At 34.3% G+C, this 25,178-nt stretch overlaps 1 protein-coding gene across 1 annotated transcript; it reads left to right on the plus strand.

The window, feature by feature from the left end:
* On the plus strand, positions 1-25,178 carry LOC127546806 (zinc finger protein OZF-like). The gene is made up of 4 exons (XM_051973749.1): positions 1-86; positions 19,231-19,376; positions 19,725-19,820; positions 21,797-25,178. The coding sequence occupies exons 1-4, from the start codon at positions 1-3 to the stop codon at positions 23,104-23,106; spliced, it is 1,638 nt and encodes a 545-aa protein (XP_051829709.1). The 3' UTR covers positions 23,107-25,178.

Raw genomic sequence — 25,178 nt, forward strand, 5'->3', positions numbered from 1 at the left:
ATGAAGACTGAGAAAAGACCATCAGATTTGGCAATTCAGAGGTCATTAGTAACTTTGAGGAAGCAGTTTGAGGAAGCAGAGATGAGGTCAGTAACCAGATTACAAAGGATTAGAAAATGAATTAAGTAAGGCACACAGTGTAGATAGCTCTTTCTGGGAATCTGACTGAAAAAGGAAGGACAGATATATAAAACAATAGTTTAAGGAGATGAAAGGGCTCAGTGAAAATTTCTTAAGGATGGGGATAATTGGAAGTGTTTGAAGACTGCAAGGAAGGAACCAATAGATAGGGAAAGAGTGAAGATACACACAGACACACTTAAGGTTCTTCACACATAGATATATGACCACTCTGAAGAATCTTTAGTGTTTCTATAAGGTCTCAAGAACTTGGTGTGTCTGTTGATATATATATATGAACAACATACATTGTGTCTGTGTCTCTGTGAATAATATTCAATGTCTGTGCAAGTGTAAAGAGTCCAGTGTGTGTGTCTGCATGTAATGTAATGTAATATTGTCTATGCTTTTTTTCTGGGGGTGTGTCTGTATGTCAAGAACACATACTTTCTTCCCCTTTTCTAAAATTGTCATTCATTTAATATTTTCCACAGTCACATGTAAAATATTTTTAACATGCATTTTTAATATTTTGAGAGAAAGAGCGAAGGGGAGGGAGAAAGAGACAGATACACACAGAGAAAATACTTCAAACAGTATTCAAACACAATCAATTTCTTCTCTGGGTGTGGATAGGATTTTTATCATAAACCCTTCAGAGTAGGTGTGGATCATTTTTACTGCTGAGAATAGCAAAATCATTTACAGCTGCTTATTCCAGAACATTGCTATTACTTTGTATTTAGTACATTTCACTTTGCTTGAGCTCATGGAGGACTTTCCAGATATTTTTCTGAGAACATCCTGTTCATCATTTCTCGTAGAACAATATTCTATGACAATCACATACCACAATTTATTCAGCCATCTCCCAATTTAAATTTTTTTTTTGCCCTGAGAAGAGAGCTGCTACAATATTTTTGTACCTAAAGGTCCTTTTCGTTTTAAAAACTCTTTTGGAATGACTAGTAGTAGCATTATTATGTCCAAAGATATGCATGAATTTATAGCCCTTTGGGCATAGATCATATCATTTGATCATTTATCAATTGGGACATGGCACTTATATCAGTGTATTTTTTTTGGAGAGACTTCAGTTTTGAATGTATATGAGAGAGAATCCATGTTATGTCTTTCTTTGTGTATCCTTTGTGAAGAACCTATAGTGCCTTTGCTTGGGAGTAAAGAATCATGTGTGAAAAGAACTCACACAACTGGATGTGTTTGCATGCAAAGAACATAGACTATATATGAAAATTTGTACTGTGTATATGCAAAGAATCTATACTTTGTGTCTGAGAATTACCTATATCATGAATGTGTAAGAAGAACCAGTCAGTGTGTATGAAAAATGCACTGTGTATGTATACAAACTTACAATGTGTAGGTGTAAAGTACCCCTGATATATCTGTGTTTGACATACCCACTCCCATAGGAGGAAGAACTTGAAGTAACAGGTGTATTTTTGTGTGCATAAATTTGTGGAAAGAGCCCACTGTTTGTGTGTATGTGTCCATGTAGAAGATGTATCCCTCCCTGTGTGCCTGTGTTTTGAGTGTATCTGAGTACCGAGAATCCAGAGTTATCTCTATGTGTGTGTGGGTGTATCTATGTGAAGAACCCTCTCTGGGGGGCCAAGATATGTGTCTTTATGTCAAGAATTCATAATGTGTCTTTATGTACTTCTCTGAGATAAGTGTCTTTCGTGTGGGTGTGTACAGAAGCTGCGGTGTGTATCTGGGTGGGTCTTTGTATATGAGGTGAACTCAGAATGTATGTGTCTATGTTTGAAGGGTTTTTAGAAGTCTCTGTGTGGGGGAAGAGAATTCTCAGCATGTCTGTAGGTTAGATCAGGTGCCTCTGACTATCGGAAGAACATGCATTGCAGTATATCAGGAGGTGTAGTGTGAGTGTAAGATTAATCCACAGAGTATATGTAAAGAACATGAAGTCTATGTATGTATGTTGGTAGTATTGTATATGTCATTGTAGGTTAGAACCTGTGATTAGTATGTATTGAATGTGTAGTATGTGTGTTATTGTGAATGTGAGCTGAAATTCTGTGTGTGTGTGTGTGTGTGTGTGTGTGTCTGTGTATGTGCGCACGTACTGAGACCCTTTAATGTGAGGAAGCTGTAATAGACCTTCCCCGGGATGGGAAGATTCCCTTCTCCTCTCTGCCCCCTCCCCCTGTTCATAGGTCCCTGTTTGTGTAAAAAGTTTTGTATGTCTCCATTTGTGCAAAGGACTTATTGTGTCTGTATGTGAAGATCCCAAGGGATGAATGGCTATAATATGGGGGGGGGGTTGTATGTATGTACATATATAGAAAACACACGCACACATCTATGCATCGATATATACACACACATGCAGGATGCATTATGAGAAGTACTCATATTTGCGATTCTGAGGGAAGCACCCCACAGTGTATCTGTATAAAAAAATCTACAATGGGTTTTTTATTATGAGAATACAGTGTGCATATCTGTGTGAAGAAATATCATATGTCTCTGTGCATGCTTGAAGAAATCTTAGTATATTTCTGCATACCAGGAGATAACATATGTGTACACAGTAGGAAAAAATCTAAAGGCTGTAGAGCTGAGATGATGGACTGAAGTCAGGAAGCTGCCCAAGCTCTTCCATTTTCCCTCTAATACCATATGCCCAAGCCTCTAAGCAGAGTCTGACTAAAGGAAATCTCTCTCCAGCTCAATATAGACTGGAAAAACTTAAAGAAAGGTCACCCTCACTGGGATAAAAAGGGTGTTCAGGCCAGCTCAGGCACACTCTGGGAAAGCCAGTGAGAGGATCTTAATTACAGCAAATCAGCAATTAAGACCCTCAGTCTTGGTTCAATGGAGGAGCAAATCAGTGGGGCAGCCTCCTGTTCCAGCTCAGAAAGCAAACTCTGGGAAACAAGGCTGTTTCCAGAACAAAGTAGGCAAAGCTCCCCCCTGCAAAGACAAGGACTCCTGTGCTCAAAATCATGACCCAGAGGTGTATAGGAAGCTTAAGATGGTGCCCCCTTTATACAAGGAGTAGAGCTTCACATTAAAAGTAAAATAAGAAGAAATATCAAAAAAAAAAAAAAAAAAAAGAAAGAAAGAAAGAAAGAAAATGAGCAATAAACAGAAAAGAACCTTGACCATGAAAGCTACTATGGTGACAGGGCAGACCAAAACACAAACTCAGACGAGGACAGAATGTCCACAGAAGAAATCTCAAAGAGTGAGCTAAATTGGTCTCAAGCCCAAAGAGGCTTTTTGGAAATGTTCATAAAATACTTCAAAAGGCAAATGAGAGAGTAGAAGAAAAAAATGAGAAAAGAAATGAGAGGTATGCATGAGAGAGTCAACAGTTTGGAAAAGTAAGGAAAAAAATTGTCCAAAGAAAACAACTCCTTAAAAAGTAGAATAAACCAAATGCAAAAAGAGATACAAAAGATAATTGAACAAAATCACACAATAAAAATAGAACAGGGCAAATGGAAGCTAATGACTTTGTGAGACAACAAGAATCAGTCAAACAAACTAAAAAGATTGAAAAAATGTAAGAAAATGTGAAATACCTCATTGGCAAAACAGTCAACCTGGAAAATAGATCCAGAAGAGACAATTTTAAAATTATTGGCCTACCTGAAGGCCATGACCAAAAAGAGAGCCTGGAGAGCATTCTATAAGAGGTCATTAATGAAAACTGCCCTGATAGTCTAGAAACAGAGGTGGAAAATCTGATTGAAAGAATCCATCAATCACCTCTAGAAAAAGATCCCACAAAGAAAACTCCAATATCAAGCAGCAATACTGAGGTTTAACCAGGATCTGGCAACTTATACAGTAAAGGGATTGAAGGGCCTGAAATACCATATGTCAGAAGGCAAAGGACCTAGGGTTACAACCAAGAATTAACTACTCAGCAAGATTCAGCATCACACAGCGCGTGCGTGTGTGTGTGTGTGTGTGTGTGTGTGTGTGTGTGTGTGTATTTTAAAATTAAACTATTTTCATCCCTAGATGGGAAAACAATATATTTAACTCTTACAAACTGTATCTGACATATTGGGGAAGACAAAGGGGGCATTACATGGATGGAGGTGTGGTTGTGAATGGTCCTTGACATGATGACATAAAAAAAAATTAAGGTGTGGAAGAAAGGTCTGTAATGGAAAAAGAGGAAAGGGAAAGTATAATGGTATGATGACTGTGTATTTTAAAATCAGCCGGAGTCAGGAATTCAGCTTAAGGGAAAATTTTCAATCTTTATTCTTTTTGGAGGTGAAGGGGGATTCGCAATGTGAGCAGCTACGACAGGAACCAGCCAGCAGTTCTTTTCCGCTTCTCTCTCTGTCCCTCTGCCTCCACCCACCAAAATCATCATTTCCTATACAACACATCAGGACTTGCACAGAGTGGGCGGGGGCCATTTTTTCTCCAAGCATATATATTAATAGAGTATGGTCCAATTACTATTTAGCCTCATGTGCTTGGGACCTCAGTGCATCAACTCGAGCTTCATCCCATTACATAATGGGACAATTAGTATATGAAGAGGTGCAAAAGACCTATTACAATGGAGGAAAAAAAAGGGAGGTGGATGAGTATTGTCTGAAGCTTGATCTCATCACCATTCACTTGGGTATAGAGATTTATCTAACCCTATAAAGAAGTAGAAGGAGAAAGAGGAAAGAAAAGAGAGGGGCAGGATGGAAGGGAGGGCATAGACACTAAGAAAAAATGTAAAGAAGGGGTAGAGGTGATAGGAAATAAGGTATTGGGTGGAGTGAGTTAAAAAAACACATAGGACTAAGGACAGAGTGGAAAAAGAGAACAAAAGTATATCCAGGGGAGAAAAGAGGATGAAGGGAAATACAGAGCTGGTAATCATAATTGTGAATGTGAATAGGATGAACTCTTCCATAAAATGGAAGCAAATAGCAGAGTGGATTAAAAAACAGAATCCTACAATATATTGTTTACAAGAAACATACTTGACAAAGATACATACAAAGTAAAGATAAAAGGTGGAACAGAATTTATTATGCTTTAGCTGATGTAAAAAAAGCAGGGATAGCAATTCTCATTTCAGATAAAGTAAAAATAAAAATAGATCTTATTGAAAGAGATAAAAGAAAGTACATCTTAATAAAGGGTATAGTAAATAATGAAGTGATAACAATATTAAATGTGTATGCACCAACTTGTAGAGCAGGCAAATTCCTAGAGATTTTAAACTAGTTTTACAGGAAGAAATAGATAGCAAAATTGTTTTAGTAGGGGACTTCAACCTTTCCCTCTCAGAATCAGACAAATCTAATCATAAAATAAACAAAAAAACTATGAAGATTAATAGGATCTTTAGAAAACCTAGATATGAGAGTACTCTGGAAAAAATTGAATAGGGAGCAAAAGGAATATTCCCTTTTCTTGGCAGTGCATGGCATCTACACAAAAATTGACTAGTATTAGCGCATAAAAACTTCACAATCAATTGCAGAAAGGCAGAAAGAGTAAATGCTTCTTTTTCAGACCACAATGCAATAAAAATTATATTCAATAAAGGGCCATGAAAAGATAGTTTAAAAATCAATTGGAAATTAAATTATCTAATTCTAAAGAATGAGTGGGTTAAACAACAAGTCACAAAAACAATCCATAATTTCATTCAAGAGAGTTACAATAATGAAACAACATACCAAAACTTATGGGATGCTGCCAAAGCAGTTCTTAGGGGAAATTTTATATTTCTTAAATAGCTACATGGATAAAATAGAGAAAGAAGATATCTATGAATTAGGCATGCAAATAAAAAAGCTAGAAAAAGAACAAATTAAAAATTAAATGCTAAGTTAAAATTTCTGAAATTCAAAGGAAAGATTAATAAAATAGAAACTAAGAAAACCCTTGAACTAATAAATAAAACTAAGAGTTGGTTTTGTGAAAAAACCAACAAAATAGATAAACCTTTGGATAATTTGATCAGAAAAAGGAAAGGAAAAAAACCAAATCACCAGCATCAAAAATAAAAGGGGTGAACTTACCACCAATGAAAAAGAAATTAAAGAAATAATTAGGAAATATTTTGTCCAGCTCTGTGGCAGCAGGTCTGATAATCTAACTGAAATGGATGGATATTTACAAAACTATAAACTGCTCAGATTTACAGAGGAGGAAATAAAATACTTAAATAGTCCCATTTTAGAAAAAGAAATTGAACAAGTCATCAATGAACTCCTTAAGAAAAAATTTCCAGGGCTAGATGGATTCACAAATGAATTCTACCAAACATTTAAAGAACAATGAATTCCAATACTATATAAATTATTTGGAAAAATAGGTAAAAAAGGAGTACTGCCAAATTCCTTCTATGACACAAATATGGCACTAATACCTAAACCAGGAAGGACCAAAACAGAGAAAGAAAATTACAGATCAATTTCCCTAATGAATATTGGTACAAATTTTTTCAATAAAATATTTGCAAAGAGATTACAGCAATTTATCAGCAGAATAATACATTATGACCAAGTAGGATTTATACTAAGAATGCAGGGCTGATTCAATATCAGGAAAACTATTACCATAATCTACCATATCAATAACAAAACCAACAGAACTCATATGATCTCAATAGATGCATACAAAGCTTTTGACAAAATACAGCACTCATTCCTATTAAAAACACTAGAGAGTATAGGGCAAAGGGGAGCTTTCCTTAAAATAATAAGCAATCTCTATCTAAAACCTACAGCAAGCATTATTTGTAATGGAGAGAAGCTAGATGCATTCCCAATAAGATAAAGGGTGAAACAAAGCTGTCCATTATCACCACTATTGTTCATCATTATATTAGAAATATTGGCTTTAGCAAAAAGAAAAGAAAAAGAAATTAAAGCATTAGAATAGGCAATGAGAAAATAAAACTATCATTCTTTGCAGATGATATGATGATATACTTAAAGAATCCTAGAAAATCATCCAAAAACATACTAGAAACAATTCCCAGCTTTAACAAAGTTGCAGAATATAAAATAAACCAACACAAACCAACATTTCTATATATTACTGACAAAGCCCATCAGCAAGAGATAGAAAGAGAAATTCCATTTCAAATTACTGTAGATAAAATAAGACAAACCCAAGAACTATATGAACACAATTACAAAACACTTCTCACACAAATAAAATCAGATCTAAACAATTGCAAAAATATCAGCTGTTCATTGCTAGGCCAAGCTAATATAATATAAATGACAATTCTGTCTAAATTAGTCTACTTGTTCAGTGCCATACCAATCAAACTGCCAAAACAAATATCTTATAGAACTAGAAAAAATAATAAAATTTATCTGGAAGAATAAAAGAATATCAAGGAAATTAATGAAAAAAAATTCAAAGGATGATGACTTAGCAGTACCAAATCTAAAACTATATTATAAAGCAGTAGTCATCAAAACCATTTGATACTGGCTGAGAAATAGAGTGGTGAATCAGTAAAATAGATTAGATACACATGACACAATAAAGCAAGGCCTATAACAATCTAATATTTGATAAACCCCCAAACTCCAGTTTCTGGAATAAGAACTCACTATTTGACAAATTATAAAAGGAATGACTGATATATAAAGATAATGGAAGATTATTGTTCTATAAAAAATAATGAGCAAACTGATTATAGAAAGGCCTGGAAAGATTTACATGAACTGGTGCTGAGTAAAACAAGCAGAACCAGGAGTACATTGTACATAATAATAGCAAAAATATGCAATGATCAACTATGAAAGGTTTGATTCTTCTCAGTAGTTCAGCGATCCAAAGGAATACCAATAGACTTTGGACAGAAAATGCCATCAGCATCCAGAAAAAGAACTAAGGAGACTGAATGCAAATCATACATGCTATGTTCACTCCTTTTTTCTGTTTTTTAAAAAATCTCTCCTAATATAATTCATAAAACACTGTATATTAAAAATAAATAAACTAAAAACAAAGAAAAAAATCTAGAATGTTTGTGTAAAAAACCCATAGTTTGTATGTGAGTCTGTGTTGGAGGAACCCAAAACTTAGCTATGTGTATTCTTGGTGCACATGAAGAACCTGCATTTTGTGTGTTGTGTTGGGGAGCAGCCTATAGAGTTATATGTGTGTATGTGTGAAGGACTTGGTGTGTATCTGTGAAATGAATCCAGAGTATGTGGAGGACCCAATATATTATGTGTTTATGTATATGTGTGTATGTGTGTAACCTATGGTGTATGTATCTATGACATGAGCTCATAGGGGATTTGTGTGAATGAAGAAGCTGTATTGTTTCGAAGAATTGAAGAACCTGAAGTGTGTCTTTATCCCTGTGTGTGTAAAAAAACTTAAAAGTGTGTTTGTGTAGAAAGCTCCCTCATGTGTCTGTAACTATATGTAAGGAACCTCTAATATGTGTCTGAATGTGGCATGTGTCCATCTGTGAGGGTCCATTGAATAAGTTCTGTTTAGAGTAGGTAACCATAATGTCATGTGCTGCCTGACATTTTATGCCTCTTGAGGTTAGAAATCTTGAGGTTGTATCTTCCACAGCTGCTGCTATAAGTTTATTTGAATACAGTGGGTACCCATTAGATCCCCTAATATGCCAAGTTCATCCTTCTCTCCTCAAATTACCTTTTACTTATCTCAATTGAATAGAGATTCCTTGAGGGACAAGAATGTTTTTTGTTTTGTTTTTGTATTTTCATCAGCAGCATAAAGTCTTGCCTGTTCTTAAATACTTACTGAATTGAATTGAATTAGATATTTGTGTAATGAATTCAGTTCATCATATACTCATTTGCATGTCTGGTCTTCTGGTTAAATTTTCAGTGCTCTTCAGTTCTCAGACTGAGACTGCTGAGTTCTGGCCAATGATTGCATCTTCTCAGCCACAGTAGCCCTGCAAAACTACTGCATGCCTGACCTGGAACACCAGCAGGAAGAGTCTCTATTGAGAAACTCAGAAATCTCCATTTCAGAGTGAAATTTCTAGATAAAGTGACTTTCCTTCTAAGGCTCCAGACCTATGGAATCTGTTCCAGAAGTAGATACAAGCAAGTGAAGGAGAAGGTCCTGAAGATGCTGATGCCTGAATATATTTCCTAATCCTTATGTTTGTGTATAAATAGGACTGGGGTGATATCAGATATCCAGATATTCTTGAGGAGTGGATGACCTTGGTGGATTTAACCCAAAAGCTTGAGGAAAGAGGTGAGAAAGAAAATGGGAAGAAGGTGTGGGGAGAGGAGTTTCATTCTCTACTAGTTGCCAGAGTAAACTAAAGCATTAGTAGTTTACTCTGCACGTTCCATTACTTGACCTGAAATTGCCTTTCCTTTAGAATGATTGTTTAATTAGGGAGTGCACTCTGGTAAAGTGTACTTTTTACTATTCCTACTATTTTTTACTCACCAGGGGATGGAAGGAGTCAAAAGTGCAATATTTCAATATATTGATCTTCTTGGAGTTTGGGTTGAGAAGAAATGGGGCTTTATAAAATTTTGAATTTTGTGCAAGGAGCATGGATTGTAATATTTTGACTTTCATAGATGCTCTAAAAATGAGTGTGAGGATGACATTAGTGACAACTGTCAGAAATGACAGTCTTTGGAGATGGTTTTTAATTGAGATTGTAGGCAGTGGCTAAATACTTAGCTAAAAACCCTAGGACGTGCAAGGACCATAGGGATAGAGCCTGGATTCCAGACAGAAGTATTTTTGCCCACTTGCTTTGATTGTAATTAAGGAGATGCTGTTTATGGGCTCCTTGTTTCTTCTCTAAGACCCAGGAGGGATAGAGATGTTAAGACCTGCCTGCCCTGTGAACATTTGTTCACAGAGAGGTGAATCTGGAAACCGCAAAGCAAGCATCTCACCCTCAGGAGGCTCCTTTCTTTTCCACAGTTCTTTCTTTTCAAGAATCTGCTGTTGCTCAACTGGTGAGCATTGATGAGCTAAATATGACTTCTGAGCTTCTGACAGCCAGATCCCAGGTGAGTTGGGAGTTTCTTTTCTTTGCCCTCAAATTCCTTTTCTAGAAAGAGGATGAAAACATGCTATTCTTCTATCCTGGAGTTTCTCTATCCAACTGAGTTTCATCAAGGAACCTGATCCCTGAATGTTCGTCCAAAAGCTTAGGAGTATTTCACCTTTCATCTATTAACATCTCATGGTACCTCTTTGATCACTCAGAGATATTGGGGACCTCTTTACACAGTTTTACAATTCAGTTTTTTTTTTACCTATGTGTATGTACATAAACATATACTCTGTGGGTTCTTTAGACCTCTCTAGGAGGTTCTTCACACAGAACCTTACACAAATACAGCACTAATGGTAAGTTCAACATTGTCTTAGTTTGTCTTCCTATAGTTCTTCTAACACTTAAAGTGAGGTAGGGTATCTGTCTAGGATGATTCTCTACCATTCCATACATTCTCATTTGAGGTTCATCGCAACTCTTGAGTAGGCTCTATGGGAATTGTTATCCTTAGTTTGTATATGAAGAAACTGATCCAGAGAGAAATTTTAAATAATCATATAGCTAGTAAACTTCAGAGGCAGAATTTTAACTCATATTCTTTTACTCTAAGTTTAGCACTTTTTCTACTACACTGTGCTACCTTGAAAGATGTAATCATTTCTAAGTTATTTACAACCTTAAATATTAGACTAAAGAGTTTGAAATGTGTTATGTAGTGCTAGAAGCATTGGAGGACTTCTGGGAGATCACACACACACACACACACACACACACACACACGCACACACACACACACACAGGTAGTGCTATCTAATCTCAAATTAGCCCTTACTGTGCCCTACAGTGTTCATTTCCTATTACCTTCCCCACAGTGGCCATGAAAAGCCTCCTCCTTTCTTTGGAAGCCGCTAACTCTACTTTGAGCTCATTCTTTTTTAGGAGGTAATGTCAACTATTACTTTACTGAGAATAAAGTTATTCAACCTGAGTTCCCTTATATCTTTAAAAATAATTAATAATTAATAAAATAAATTAAATCTAATTTAATAATAAAATTAATATCAAAACAATTTAATAAGAATTCTTTTTTAATTTCTCTGGAGTTATTCCCATATTTTTTTCCATATAACCTTGGAAGATGAGGAGGCTTTTGACCTTGATAGACTTAACCCTTCTCTTTATGCCCTTGTCTTTATTGATTCACCTCCCCTCCTTTTTTCTTGTTACTTCTGATGTCTGCACACAGTCTCAGATCTCTTATTCTAAAATTTTTTCCTTTGACTTTTTTTTTTTTTTTTGCTGAGGCAATTGGGGTTAAGTGACTTGCCCAAGGTCACACAGCCAGGAAGTGTTAAGTGTCTGAGGTCAGATTTGAACTTGGGTCCTCTTGACTTCCAGGCTGGTGCCCTATCCACTGTGCCACCTAGCTATCTCTCCTTTGACTTTTTATATCCTTAAACTATTGTTATATTCTTAAGTGCTCCCTTTCACTACTAAATTTCTAGAAAGAGTTGTCTACTCTTTCTGATCTCTCCAACATCTGCAGGTAAACGGAGAAGAAGGGAACCATAGAGACACATGAACAAATATATTCAAGAAACACTTAGAGTTGCATTGTTTTTCCATGACGAGATCTCAACCAGTTAAACAGTTTTCCTTTTTTACTCAGTAAATAGTTATGCAACAATGCTATGATGGGCCAGTCTGTAAACATCAGCTTAGGCTTTCTGCTACTGCTTAATTTATCTGATGCCTGTATGAATTGATTTGTGTCCTCCTCAAGGACTGCCCATAGTCATTCTTAAAAGGTTCTTCTCATCCCCATACATTAATATATTTCTCCTTCAATGTTCAATTCATGTGCTATTTCCTCTGATCCCTTTCTTATTGGTCACATGAGACTTTCCTCCTTGAAATTCTCTCTATATATGTTTTCTGACTTTTATTAAAGTTTTTCATATGTATGTTTTATCCCCATATTTAATTTCATTCAATAAACTTTTTAAAATTGTCTCCTATATGATTGGGCATTTGGAATACAAAGAAGCAACAGTTTCCTGCCCTTAAAGAACTTGCATTTTAAGGGAGTGGAGAATAAAAAGAAATATATAAATAAAAGTATAATAAAAGGGAATGTGCACAAAGGAGAGATTTATAAAAAGTGATCTAGAAACATTTAAGAAAAAACACTTTGATTTTGAAAGGGTTTTAACTCTTATTACAGATTAGTTATACTCCATGCTACATGGATGTATATATCTGGAAGACAAATGCCATCCCTAAGTATTTTAGATTCCTTGTGGACATCTGACTTAAGTAAGCCTTATAAGACTAAAATCCTATAATTTAGATAATTGAATAAAAAGCCATTTCTGTCTTGTCCTTGAACACAACAAAGTGATTAAAATATTCTAGTAAATACAAATAAATAGCTTAAAAATTATTTTTTCTAATTAAGTGTCTACAAACATATAATAAAAATGTACCATTAATCTATGCAGTTCTTTTTCTTTTGATTCTTGTTTACTGAGCTATATATATTCCGACTTGGGAGTTTTCAAATCATTTTATTAACCAAGTGGATAAAGTACAAAATAGATGACAAAAATACTCAATTTATTTGAAAGTTCTGTTTCAATTATAAATGAATAAATTGATAGCAGAACCAAGAGAGAACAATGTTACAAGAAATGGACTAAAAAAAAATACAAAATGATCAACAGTATAATATTTTATAGAGATTTCAAGAGGAATAAAAACTATGAGAAGGCTATTGGATTTAGCAATAAAATGATCACTGGTATTACACAATAGATAAGTAGTCAGAGAATGACCAAACAATTCTTGAAAGGATTGCAAAACTATTAACCATGATGAATATAATGAGTGACGCATGGGAATATCTACATGAAGCAGTCTGTATCAGATACAGAGTGAAGTAAGCAGGGCCAAAACCCTCAAATTCATCAGGATTATAACATTGTAAATGGAAAGAATAATCACACAGATATCAGAAATGAATATAGCAAAATTATAAAGACCAACTAAGACTCAAGAGAAGAAATATGAGAGCCCACTTTCAACCCACCCCTTTCTGAAGGTTGAAGGTCTTACATGTATTGCATATATTTTCAGATTTTTTTTCATTGATTTGAGAGTTGTGCTGGTTTTTTCCTTGTATTTAATTTTTTGTCTTTAAAAATACTCTTTGTTTTACTGAATGACACTCTGGGAGAAGAGGAAGGGATACTGGGGAAAATTATGTTGATGTAAAAAAGCAAAATGTAACAATAAATTTTTTTTAGAAAAAATTAGTGGTGATGTTGGAAAGAATATTTTTTAGTGAATTGGGACAGATTGCAGTTGAATAAGTGATGAGAAGTAAGTATGTGGTAAGAGAGTTGAGGCAATAAATGTAGGCATCTTATCCTATGAGTTTCACTATGAAGAGCTGCAAGATTACCGAGTGAATAGAAATCTAGCGTTGGAGCTGGGAATACTTGGTTTAAGTCCTACCTCTGACATCATCATCATCATCATCATCATCATCTCATCATCATCATCATCATCATCATCTAGAGTTTTAAGGTTTGCCAGTGCTTACGAATAATCAAATGATGAATGGAAACAGCAGAGAAATGTTAAAAATAAACTAACATTTTTTTTTTTTATTTTGGGTTTTTCTTTCATTACCAGGATTTGTTCCAGTATTTGCTTCCCCTTCCCCCTCTCAGAGATGAATGTCTATGTCATATAACAAATAATATTTTTAAATGTTTTATGGAATTTTTATCTAACTTTTAAACATTTTCCCATTATATTAGTTTTTAAAATATTATTTTCAGTTTCAAATTTTTTTATTATAACTTTTTATTGACAGAACATATGCCTGGGTAATTTTTTACAACATTATCCCTTGCCCTCATTTCTGTTCCGACTTTTCCTTTCCCTCCCTCCACCCCTTCCTCTAGATGGCAGGCAGTCTCATACATGTTAAATATGTTATAGTATATCCTAGATACAATATATGTGTGCAGAACCGTACAGTTCTCTTGTTGCACAAGAAAAATTGGATTCAGAAGGTAAAAATAACCTGGGAAGAAAAATAAAAATGCAAGTAGTCCACATTCATTTCCCAATGTTCCTTCTCTGGGTGTAGCTACTTCTGTCCATCATTGATCAAATGGAACTGAATTAGATCTTCTATTGTCAAAGAAATCCATTTCCATCAGAATGCATCCTCATACAGTATTGTTGTTGAAATATATAATGATCTCCTGGTTCTTCTCATTTCACTCAGCATCAGTTCATGTAAGTCTCTCCAAGCCTCTCTGTATTCATCCCGCTGGTCATTTCTTACAGAACAATAATATTCCATAACATTCATATACCACAATTTACCCAGCCATTCTCCAATTGATGGGCATCCATTCATTTTCCAGTTTCTAGCCACTACAAACAGGGCTGCTACAAACATTTTGGCACATACAGGTCCCTTTCCCTTCTTTAGTATCTCTTTGGGGTATAAGTCCAGTAGTAGCACTGCTGGATCAAAGGGTATGCACAGTTTAATAACATTTTGGGCATAGTTCCAGATTGCTCTCCAGAATGGTTGGATTCTTTCACAACTCCACCAACAATGCATTGGTGTCCCAGTTTTCCCACATCCCCTCCAACATTCATCATTATTTTTTCCTGTCATCTTAGCCAATCTGACAGGTGTGTAGTGGTATCTCAAAGTTGTTTTAATTTGCATTTCTCTGATCAATAGTGATTTGGAACACTCTTTCATATGAGTGGAAATAGTTTCAATTTCATCATCTGAAAATTGTCTTTTCATATCCTTTGACCATTTATCAACTGGAGAATGGCTTGATTTCTTATAGAGTCAATTATATATTTTGGAAATGAGGTCTTTATCAGAACCTTTAACTGTAAAACTGTTTTCCCAGTTTGTTGCTTCCTTTCTAGTCTTGTTTGCATTTGTTTTGTTTGTACAAAGGCTTTTTAATTTATTATAATAAAAATTTTCTATTTTGTGATCAATGATGATCTCTCATTCTTCTTTAATCACAAATTCCTTCTTCCTCCACAAGTCTGAGAGGTAAACTATCCTATGTTCCTCTAATTTATTTATAATCTTGTTCTTTATGTCTAAATCATGGACCCATTTTGATCTTATCTTGGTGTATGGTGTTAAATGTTGGTCAATGCTTAGTTTCTGCCAAACTAATTTCTAATTTTCCTAGCAGTTTTTGTCAAATAGTGAATTCTTATCCCAAAAGTTGGGAACTTTGGGTTTGTCAAACACTAGATTGCTATAGTTATTGACTATTTTGTCCTGTGAACCTAAGCTATTCCACTGATCTACTAATCTATTTCTTAGCCAATACCAAATGGTTTTGGTGACTGCTGCTTTATAATATAGTTTTAGATCAGGTACAATTAGGCCACCTTCATTTGATTTTTTTTTTCATTAATTTCCTTGAAATTCTTGACCTTTTGTTCTTCCATATGAATTTTGTTATTTTTTCTTGGTCATTAAAATAGTTTCTTGGGAGTCTGATTGGCATAGCACTAATAAATAGATTAGTTTAGGGAGTATTATCATCTTTATTATATTTGCTAGGCCTATCCAAGAGCACTTAATATTTTCCCAATTATTTAAATCTGACTTTATTTGTGTGGAAAGTGTTTTGTAATTTTGCTCATATAATTCCTGATTTTCCATTGGTAGATAGACTTCCAAATATTTAGTTTCAGATCTTTTCCTTCCCTCTATTCCCTTCTGCATCTATTTAAGGAGGCAAGAAATATGATAATTATAATAAGAAATCATGCAAAACATATTATTTTTAAAAACATTTTATTTAAAATTTTGAGTTCCAAATTCTATCTTTCCCCTTTTTTTCCTCTTTCCTCTCTAAGATGGTAAGCAATCAGTCCTATGACTATATAAAACATTAATTTTTTTTGATGAGGCAATTGGGATTAAGTGGCTTTTGAAGTGTTAAGTGTCTGAGGCAGGATTTGAACTCAAGTTCCCCTGACTTTAGGACCAATACTTTATCCACTACACCAGGTAGTTGCCCCCAAACATTATTTTTTTTTTAAAGAAAAAGTTTGAGTAAACCTTATTCCCATGGTCTCTTTCCCCCCCACATTACTCTTTTTCCTAGTTTTGGAGTTTTGTTTGATCTATTCTCTCTTCTTTCTTTTTGTCTAATTTTCCCTTTTCTTTTATCTCCAATTTGTTTTGTAAGGTTTTTATATATTTTACAAAAGGATTTTTTCTCATTTTGTCCATTAATTCTCTTCCCTTTCTATCTATTCTAGATTTTTATTATTAATATGCATGATCCTTACACTTACTATTCCTTCTTTATTCTCTATCCATCACTGGATAAAAGCTTCTGAGATACCTGATATTAAGTAATTAAGTAAGTTGTTGCTTTTTAAATCTTTTTCCTGTACCTTAGGATACAGCAAGTGCTATCCCCTTTTTTCTTCCTCCCTTTTCCTCTCATATACTTTATCATCCTGCAGTTTAGTCCTACAAAAATGTAGGCTATTGTGAGATTTCCTATTATAGACAACCATTTCAAGGATTTTAGCTACAAAAGACAGAAGAGGTATAGGATGACAGTGGAGATAAAACAAGTTAAGCAGATCAAATAACAAATCATCCAAATAATAAACTATATAAAAGCAAATCATTTTTAGAAGCCCCCAAATTTAGGGGATGAAGCTAAAGCAGGCCCTGAGAAAATATATTTCTGAAAGCACATATTTCAAAATAGAAAAAGAGAGGATTGAGAATGCAGTGTTAAAAGCTAGAAAAACATAAAATTAACAAACTCAAAATAAATACAAGAGAAAATATTTTGAAAATTAGTGAAAAAATTCTTTTGGAACTGTGGTTGGTTGTTAAGCTACAAAATCAGCACAACAGTATTGCATCATCTTTATATATAATATGAGCTATAATAATCTTGGGAATTTTCACTTTGGGGTTTCTTTTAGGAATTGTTTGGTGGATTCTTTCTATTTTTGCCCAGAAGGCAGGATGCAGTTCAGTAGAAGGCAAAACTTCCTAATTGGCTTTGTATTTCTCTGGAGATGCTACCTTTTCCTCCCTTAGGATCCTTTTATTGTCCAGACAATGACAATGAGAAGAGAGCTTAGTTTTTTCATAACCGAACAGCACTAAGATCTGGGAAGGTGGATCTCTAACTAACTACCTTAAGAGTAGCTGGAATCCCAACTCTGCCCTTTATCAACAGCTGACTGCTCTCAGCTCCCAGCTAACAGCTTCTGTGCAGGAGCTGATAGGTTTATTGCTCTATAACTCAATGTCTATAATTTGAAACACTAACTATACTCAATGGCAGTTTTCTCTAACTAAACTTTTGTTTGCCCCTTATTATGGTCTTCTGTTGTATGATATCTCTGCAGTCTGTCACCTCTGCTTTCATTCTTTCTTCTTCCTTCCTTCCTTCCTTCCCTTAGGCTGTTGACATTTTTTTAAATTAAAATCACACAAAAGTGGCAAATTGCCAAAAGAGAAAGCATTTAGAATGCAGGCATTAAAAGCAAAAAATGATTACATAATGTGTATATGATAAAGTTTCACATATGTTGAGATACCTTGTTAGGATAGACACCACTAAGTTTATATCACACAAAGTCCTGTTTTACATTAGGGAAGGACTGTCTCCACCTAGGAAACAAACACTTGCGAAATGTCTGTCTGGAAACCTTGAGTTTCTCTTGGGCAATTTCAACTCTTTCATTACTGGGAGAAATTGTATGAACCCACAATAATCTTTTGAGAGAAAAAAAATTAGATTGAGCTGCCTTATGAGAAAGTGTCTTCTCTAGAATTAAGGTAATGTTTAGATGACTAAATATGGTCAGTTGGAGAAGGATGTATTTAGAGAGTGACTTACAAGACCCAGTTTTACTAGTTAATTTTTAAGATCTCTTCCAACTTTAAGGTTCTGTAACTTTTTGTGAAGTTTTCCATTGCTACCAGAATCCAGGAATAGTACTTTTTTCTGAACTATTGTTTGCTTATTATCTGTACCACACAGCTTAGCATTTTCTTAGATATTCTTTACTGGGTTATGTATATGGTTTTTCTTCCAATCAAAACTATATGCTCTACTATGCATATCCTTTGATATAACAATATCACTACTAGGTCTGTATCCCAAAAAGATCATTAAAAGGGAGAAAAGAGCCACATGTACAATAATATTTATATCACCCTTTTTTTATACTGGCAAAAAACTGGCGATTGCAGGGATGCCCATCAATAGAGGAATAGCTGAGCAAACTATGATATATGAATGTAATGACATTCTATTGTGTTATTAAAAAATGATGATCAGGCAGATTTCAGAAACATTCTATATGAACTGAGCCTGAATGAAGTGAATAGAAGTAGAATATTGTACACTTAACAGCAACATTTTGTGATGATCAATTATGTTTGATTTAGCTCTTCTCAGCAATACAATAAATAATACAAAACAATTCCAATAGACATGGGATGGAAAATACCATCCACATCCAAAGAAGGAAATATGGAGTCTTGAATATAGATTGAAACATACTATTTTCACTTTTTAAAATTTGTTTTTTCTTTTCTTTTGTTCTGATTCTTCTTTCACAACATGACTAATATGGAAAAAATGTTTATCATGATTGTACATGTACAGCCTATATTGGATTTATTTGCTGTCTTGGGGAGAAAGAAGGAAGAAAGGAGAGAGAAAAATTTGAAAATAAAAATTTTACAAAAATTAATGTTGAAAATTGTTTTTATATATAATTGGGAAAAATAGATCCTATTAAGTGCAACCCCTCCCAACTTTATACTTTTCAAGAATACTGACCATCTCATACTTTTTTGCATATCCTTTTTTATAGATAGAAAGTGTTATTCATATGGTAGGAAGTAAATTATATAATTTAAGTTCAAATAATCAGATTTTCTGATTCTTATTGGAACATATATTCTGATGTTTTAGCTTCTGTCTCAAGGCCATTAACATGGCCTTTAAGGGAGGTCAATGACTCTTAACTTGAGCCAGCATTTGTTTGGCTTTTCAGGAATCATTAACATTTAAGGATGTAGCTGTGAACTTTACTCAGGAGGAGTGGGGACAACTGGATCCTGGTCAGAGATACTTGTATAAGGATGTTATGCTGGAGAACTATAGGAACCTAGTCTCATTAGGTAAATGTACTTTTCTTGTGTCATATTGTCCACTGTAATATCTTTATTTCCTTAGTTATTACAAGATAAGCATGGGTATGCTGATATATTGCTCTGGATTGAGCTTTGGCTCAATTATTAGAGATTTCTAGCCTTTTGGTCACAGAAACAGAATGTTCCCATTCTCCCTTTCTGAATGAAAGATCATACTTCGTAGAGGATTAAATAGATGCTATCTTTGTGCTGCCTTTGATGCCACAACTATTTTTATTCTTAAGAAGTCCTAAAAAAAAGAAGGAATTGGAATTTTTATGGGATGTCTTTTTTCTGAGCATAAATACCTAAATTTTTGTTTTTCCATATGAGCAGGGCATCAAATTTCCAAACCTGATGTGATCTCCCAATTGGAGCAAGGAGAAGAGCCTTGGTTGATAGAGAGAGAAATTCCAAGAGATACCTTCCAAGGTAAATGAAAGAGAACCAGGCACAGAAGACAGTGATTATAACAAAATCATGAAAGATTGTTATCTTGGAACTATTGGTTTCATAATTCTCCTAAAAGTCCTACAGTTCTTTGGAGAAGACTAAGACCACTTGGCATAAGCTCCCTCAAATATCTTGAATATATTACATGAGTATTTCAGACTTATCAATCAGTCAATGAATAAACAGACATTGTTAACATTCTTACTATGTCAAGAAACAATATGTAAGAATTTTGAAAAAATAGTGATTGTAAAGATTGTGTAGAACTTTAAATACTAAGACAAATGAATTTCTATATAATTTTACAGGCAATAGGGAACCCCAGCAGGGTTCAGTCCTATGTCACAGTCAAACCTATGCTTTATTAAAAGCACTCTAACACTAGTGTTAAGGATAGATTAGAATTGGGAAGAGGCTTAAGGCAGGAAGACTGAATAGTAGACTATTGCAAATAGTCTAGGAAAGAATTGATTAGATCCTGAAATAGGATGGTGGCTGTGTGTGCAGAAAAGGGAGAGGATTAAAGATATGTTATAGAGACAGAAACAAGATTTTGGAACTGAATGGATATATGGGGTGAGTGAAAGTGAGAAGATGAGAAAGACACCAAAGTTAAACCCAAAAAATTGGAAGAATGATGAAACCTTGTTATAGGAGAGTTTGGGAGAAAAGCAAGTTAGACTTTTGAGAGAAGATACTTAATTCTGTTTTGAACATGTTGAATTTGATATCCTTATGTGACATCCAATTGGAAATATCCAGCAGGTAGTTGGCAATGATGGATTAGAGCTAAGGAGAGAAAAGTGAAGTGGATAGATAGATCTGGGAATCATTTGCATGATTATGTTAATTGAATCTATGAAAATTCTAGAGGTTACCAAATGAGAGAGCCTAGATAGAAAAGAAAAGGCTTAGGATAGAGCTTGGGTAACACCAGCAGTTAGTGAGGGTGACATGGACACAGAACCAGCAAAGGAGACTAAGGAGGAGCAGCCACAAAGGTAAAAAAGAAAATCAAGAGAGAATACTGTTTTAAGAACCAAAAGAAGGAAAAGTGCCCAGGAGAAGAAAATAGTAAAATGTCAGATACTGCTAGGGATCTATAATGATGTAGTCTGAGAAAGATTTGGCCAGCAAAAAGTCATTGATAATTTTTTAAAAAGCAAGTTGAATGAGGTGTAAGCCAGATTTCAGAAGAAAGTGAGAGAGAAAAAATGGAGGCACTGAACATAGCATATTCTAGAGCTTAGTTGAGAAGGGAATGAAATGTCCTTAGAATAATAGCTATTAAGGTTAGTGGATGTGGATGTGGTAGGGGATAGGGAGAAAATAAAGCAGTTTGGCTTCAGACATTTTTATGGTTCCTAATGAGTACAGACAATCCTAAATCTCTCTAGATCTGTGTAGGAAATGATTGTAGAGAAAGAAAAATGGACATTAGATGTTTATGGCTATAGTTGGGCTCTGACTGATTTAGGAAGATTGAAGGGAAGCTGGGAATCCAGAAGAGTCCTTATAATCAATCGCAGTGTTGCTTATGAATGATTTTTTTTTTTAGTAGCAATAGTATCAACTACAATAGATAATATAAGTCAACTTAGGAAACCAGTTAGGATTCCATTACAATCATCTAAACTGCTTCTCATAATACTGATATTTGGTCCTAGACAAATACCTCCTGTTTGGCTTATTCTAGATTTCCTTACCTTTTAATCTTCCTCAATGAGTTTGTGTCCATTTCCATGCTTATTGTTCACACTGAATTAGTTCTTTGTTTTCTGTTCACTGTACCTTGACTTCCCTTCCACTCTCTGGAGTTTGAAAATTGTCAAAAAACCCCACAAACCACCCCCCTATGTACTCAACATTTTCAACATGTGCTCTCCTTTTTTCACTTTATAATTTCCATTTTTGTAAGTACAATGGCACAATTGCATTTTTTTTCCATCTTTCAGATTGGGAGACAATGCCTGAAATCAGTGCATCAACTCTAAAGGAAATTATTTCTGAAAAGCAATCATCCCAGGAGATGATAATGGAGAGATTCACAAGAAATTTTTTCTGTTACTCTAATCTAGGACAAGTCTGGGAACCAGATGTCCAGTATGGGAGACTGCAAAAAATCCAGGAGAGACATTTGAGACAAATGACAGTTCCCCACAAGAAAATGCTGCTTGTAAAGAGGGACCATGAGTACAATATGTATAGTCTGAGTTCAATCTTTGTTACAGAAGAAAATATTCCTAGAAAAGAGAGATATTCTGAATGTGACATATCTGAAAAAAACTCCAAATGTAATCCACATTTAATTAGACATCAGAAAATCTGTGCAACAAAGAAACTGTTTCAGTGTAATGAATGTGGTAAATCTTTCAGTAAAAGTGCACTTCTTCGGCAACATCAAGTAGTACATACTGGAGAGAAACCCTATAAGTGCAATGAATGTGAGAAAGCTTTCAGTAAAGGTGCACTTCTTATTCAACATCAGAGAGTCCATACTGGAGAAAAACCCTATAAATGTAATGATTGTGAAAAAGCTTTCAGTAAAGCTGCACTCCTTATGCAACATCAGAGAGTCCATACTGGAGAAAAGCCCTATATGTGTAATGAATGTGGGAAGGCATTTAGTCAGAGCATTTGCCTTACTCGCCATAAGAGAATTCACACTGGAGAGAAACCCTATGAATGTAATGAATGTGGAAAGACATTTAGATTACGTGGACATCTTACTCAACATCAGAGAATTCATACTGGAGAGAAACCTTATAAATGTAAGGAATGTGGGAAAACCTTCAGCCAGAGTACAGACCGTACTCAACATGAGAGAATTCATACTGGAGAGAAGCCCTATAAATGTACTGAATGTGGAAAAACATTCATTCAAAGTACACATTTAACTCAGCACCAGAGAATTCATACTGGAGAAAAACCCTATGAATGTAGTGAATGTGGAAAAGCATTTTGTGATAGGTCATCCTTTACTAAACACCAGAGGATTCACACTGGAGAGAAACCCTATGAATGTACTGAATGTGGGAAAGCCTTCATTAGAAGTTCAGACCTTATTCAACATCACAGAACTCATACTGGAGAGAAGCCCTATGAATGTAATGCATGTGGGAAAGCCTTCAGCCTGCATGTACATCTTACTCGACATCAGAGAATTCATACTGGAGAGAAACCCTATAAATGTATTCATTGTGGAAATGCCTTTAGGCATAGTTCAGCCCTAGTCAGACATCAAAGACTTCATAGTGGAGAGTAAACCTGAGTATTTAGTGAATAATGTAAGACCTGTAGACATCCCTTATCCAAATATTCTATGGTCACAATATCACATAAGTTATCAATTACCTTACTTAGGGTGTTTAAAATAAGAAATATGCTTCTTTGTTTCTTTCTCTACTACAGTAAAAGCCAGTACTTACAAAGTGAATTTAAATCAGTTCACACCAAAGCAATTCATCTGATAATTTTATTTAATGATTAATTCACCTCATACCAATTTTCTAAAAATCATAAACAGTTGAATTTTGATTCTTTAAAAATCAGCTATCTTTAGCTTCCATTAATTATTTCCAAATTATTTTTGTTAACAAAACAACAGTATAATGGCCAGTATAGGTTACACCTAATATGATTAGGAAGGTTTATTATTGCCCTTAAGTGTAAAGAAATGTCACTGGAAAGTTTACTTGTGTGGATCATCAGGTAATAATGACTAAATTCCACAGTGTCTTCAAAATAATAGAATCATTTTTAAAATAAAATCATTTTTAAATCATAGTAGTTCATGAAAGCATCTTCTACAATATGATGAAGTTTTAAGGGGCATTGGGAAAGAGAAAACATACACTTTATTCTTTTATGACTATTCACATCATTGAAATATTTAATTAAAAAACAAACCTTTTGCAATAAAAAATTTTCTTAAGAAAATATTCCTGCCCAACTTTAAAAGAATATTAGCAAATACTTTTTTCTAAACTAACTTTAAGTGATTTATCTTATGATATCAAACTTTCTAAAAGATATGGAAGTTAATTTAACAAAACAACACAGTAACAGATAACAAAAAGAAAAATTCATAATGTGCTCTACCAAATTCTTATTTTCTATAATAATTATTGCCTTATTTTGTACTTTGGGAAATCAAAAATAAAGGCAAAACTTTATCATGATCATGAAATTAGAAAATGCTTCTTGTTACCTTTCATGTTTTGTAACTTTTGCTCTTGTCTCATTTCAAATTTTCTTGTAATATTAACCATAGAAATGTCAACTTGTTAGCGTTTTTCTTATATTTTATGACAGAATATTTTTCTTCTTTTTGAACTATCATCTAAGCACTAACAGTTTCACTTTATAAGCTGATATTTTGCAGAGCAGACTTACCTTGAAAATGCATGAATCAGTTTTTATTGTCACTCTTCATTTTATGATTCATCACTATGTTGTGGATTCTTAAGAATGAAAAACTTCAAAGTTTTGTCTTTAATGGTGCTCAAACTCCAACCAAAGTTGTGAGTTTTGGTTCTCAGTTTCCAGAATATATGTTGAAAAAGTTGATGAATGTCGTGGGTAATTGTGTTTGTATTTATATTTGTGCCTGTAATAATGATAAAACTGTTTTATCTGATTACTGGAAAGGTAAAAATTTATAATTCATTGATGCAGTTGTAATACTCATGTATTTTTAATAAGATAGTTTCCAATGCCAATTAATTCTATGTTTCTGTCAATTCAATACTGCCAGTGAACAGGAAGGTAAGACAGAAGAAACACAAGGAGCTACAGAGTCAGGAAAAGAAGTAAAATTTGGAAGCCAACTCCATACCCTGAAGAACATGAGAACCCAAACCCCATAATGTCTGGTGGGGACTAATCTAACTGGGAGAAACAGATTGAGCAATAGAATGAATGTTCATGAAGCCTGAGTGTTTCTCTCTTCAGATAAAGCGTAAAGAAGGGCAAGCTTCTAAATCTGATGAGATGCTACAGCCTAAGGTTCAAATAGGAGAATAGTATTACTTGGTAAACAGAAGAGCAAGATCAAGTTGTTGCTAGATTCATAATGTAGTTTGAACTATTCTGTGAAGAGTCAAATTGGAGGCTCTTTAAAGGGAATACTGGTCTTAGTATTTTTATCATTTTTATCCCTGTAACATAAGATTGAGGTGAGTAAGTTCAGGAAAACTCATATCCAAATATTCTATGGTCACAATATCATATAAGTTATCAATTACCTTACTTGGGATATTTAAAATAAGAAATATGCTTCTTTGTTTCTTTCTCTACTACAATAAAAGCTGGTACTTACAAAGTGAGATTAAATCA

Source organism: Antechinus flavipes, chromosome 2, assembly GCF_016432865.1.
Source record: "Antechinus flavipes isolate AdamAnt ecotype Samford, QLD, Australia chromosome 2, AdamAnt_v2, whole genome shotgun sequence".
Lineage (NCBI taxonomy): Eukaryota > Metazoa > Chordata > Mammalia > Dasyuromorphia > Dasyuridae > Antechinus > Antechinus flavipes.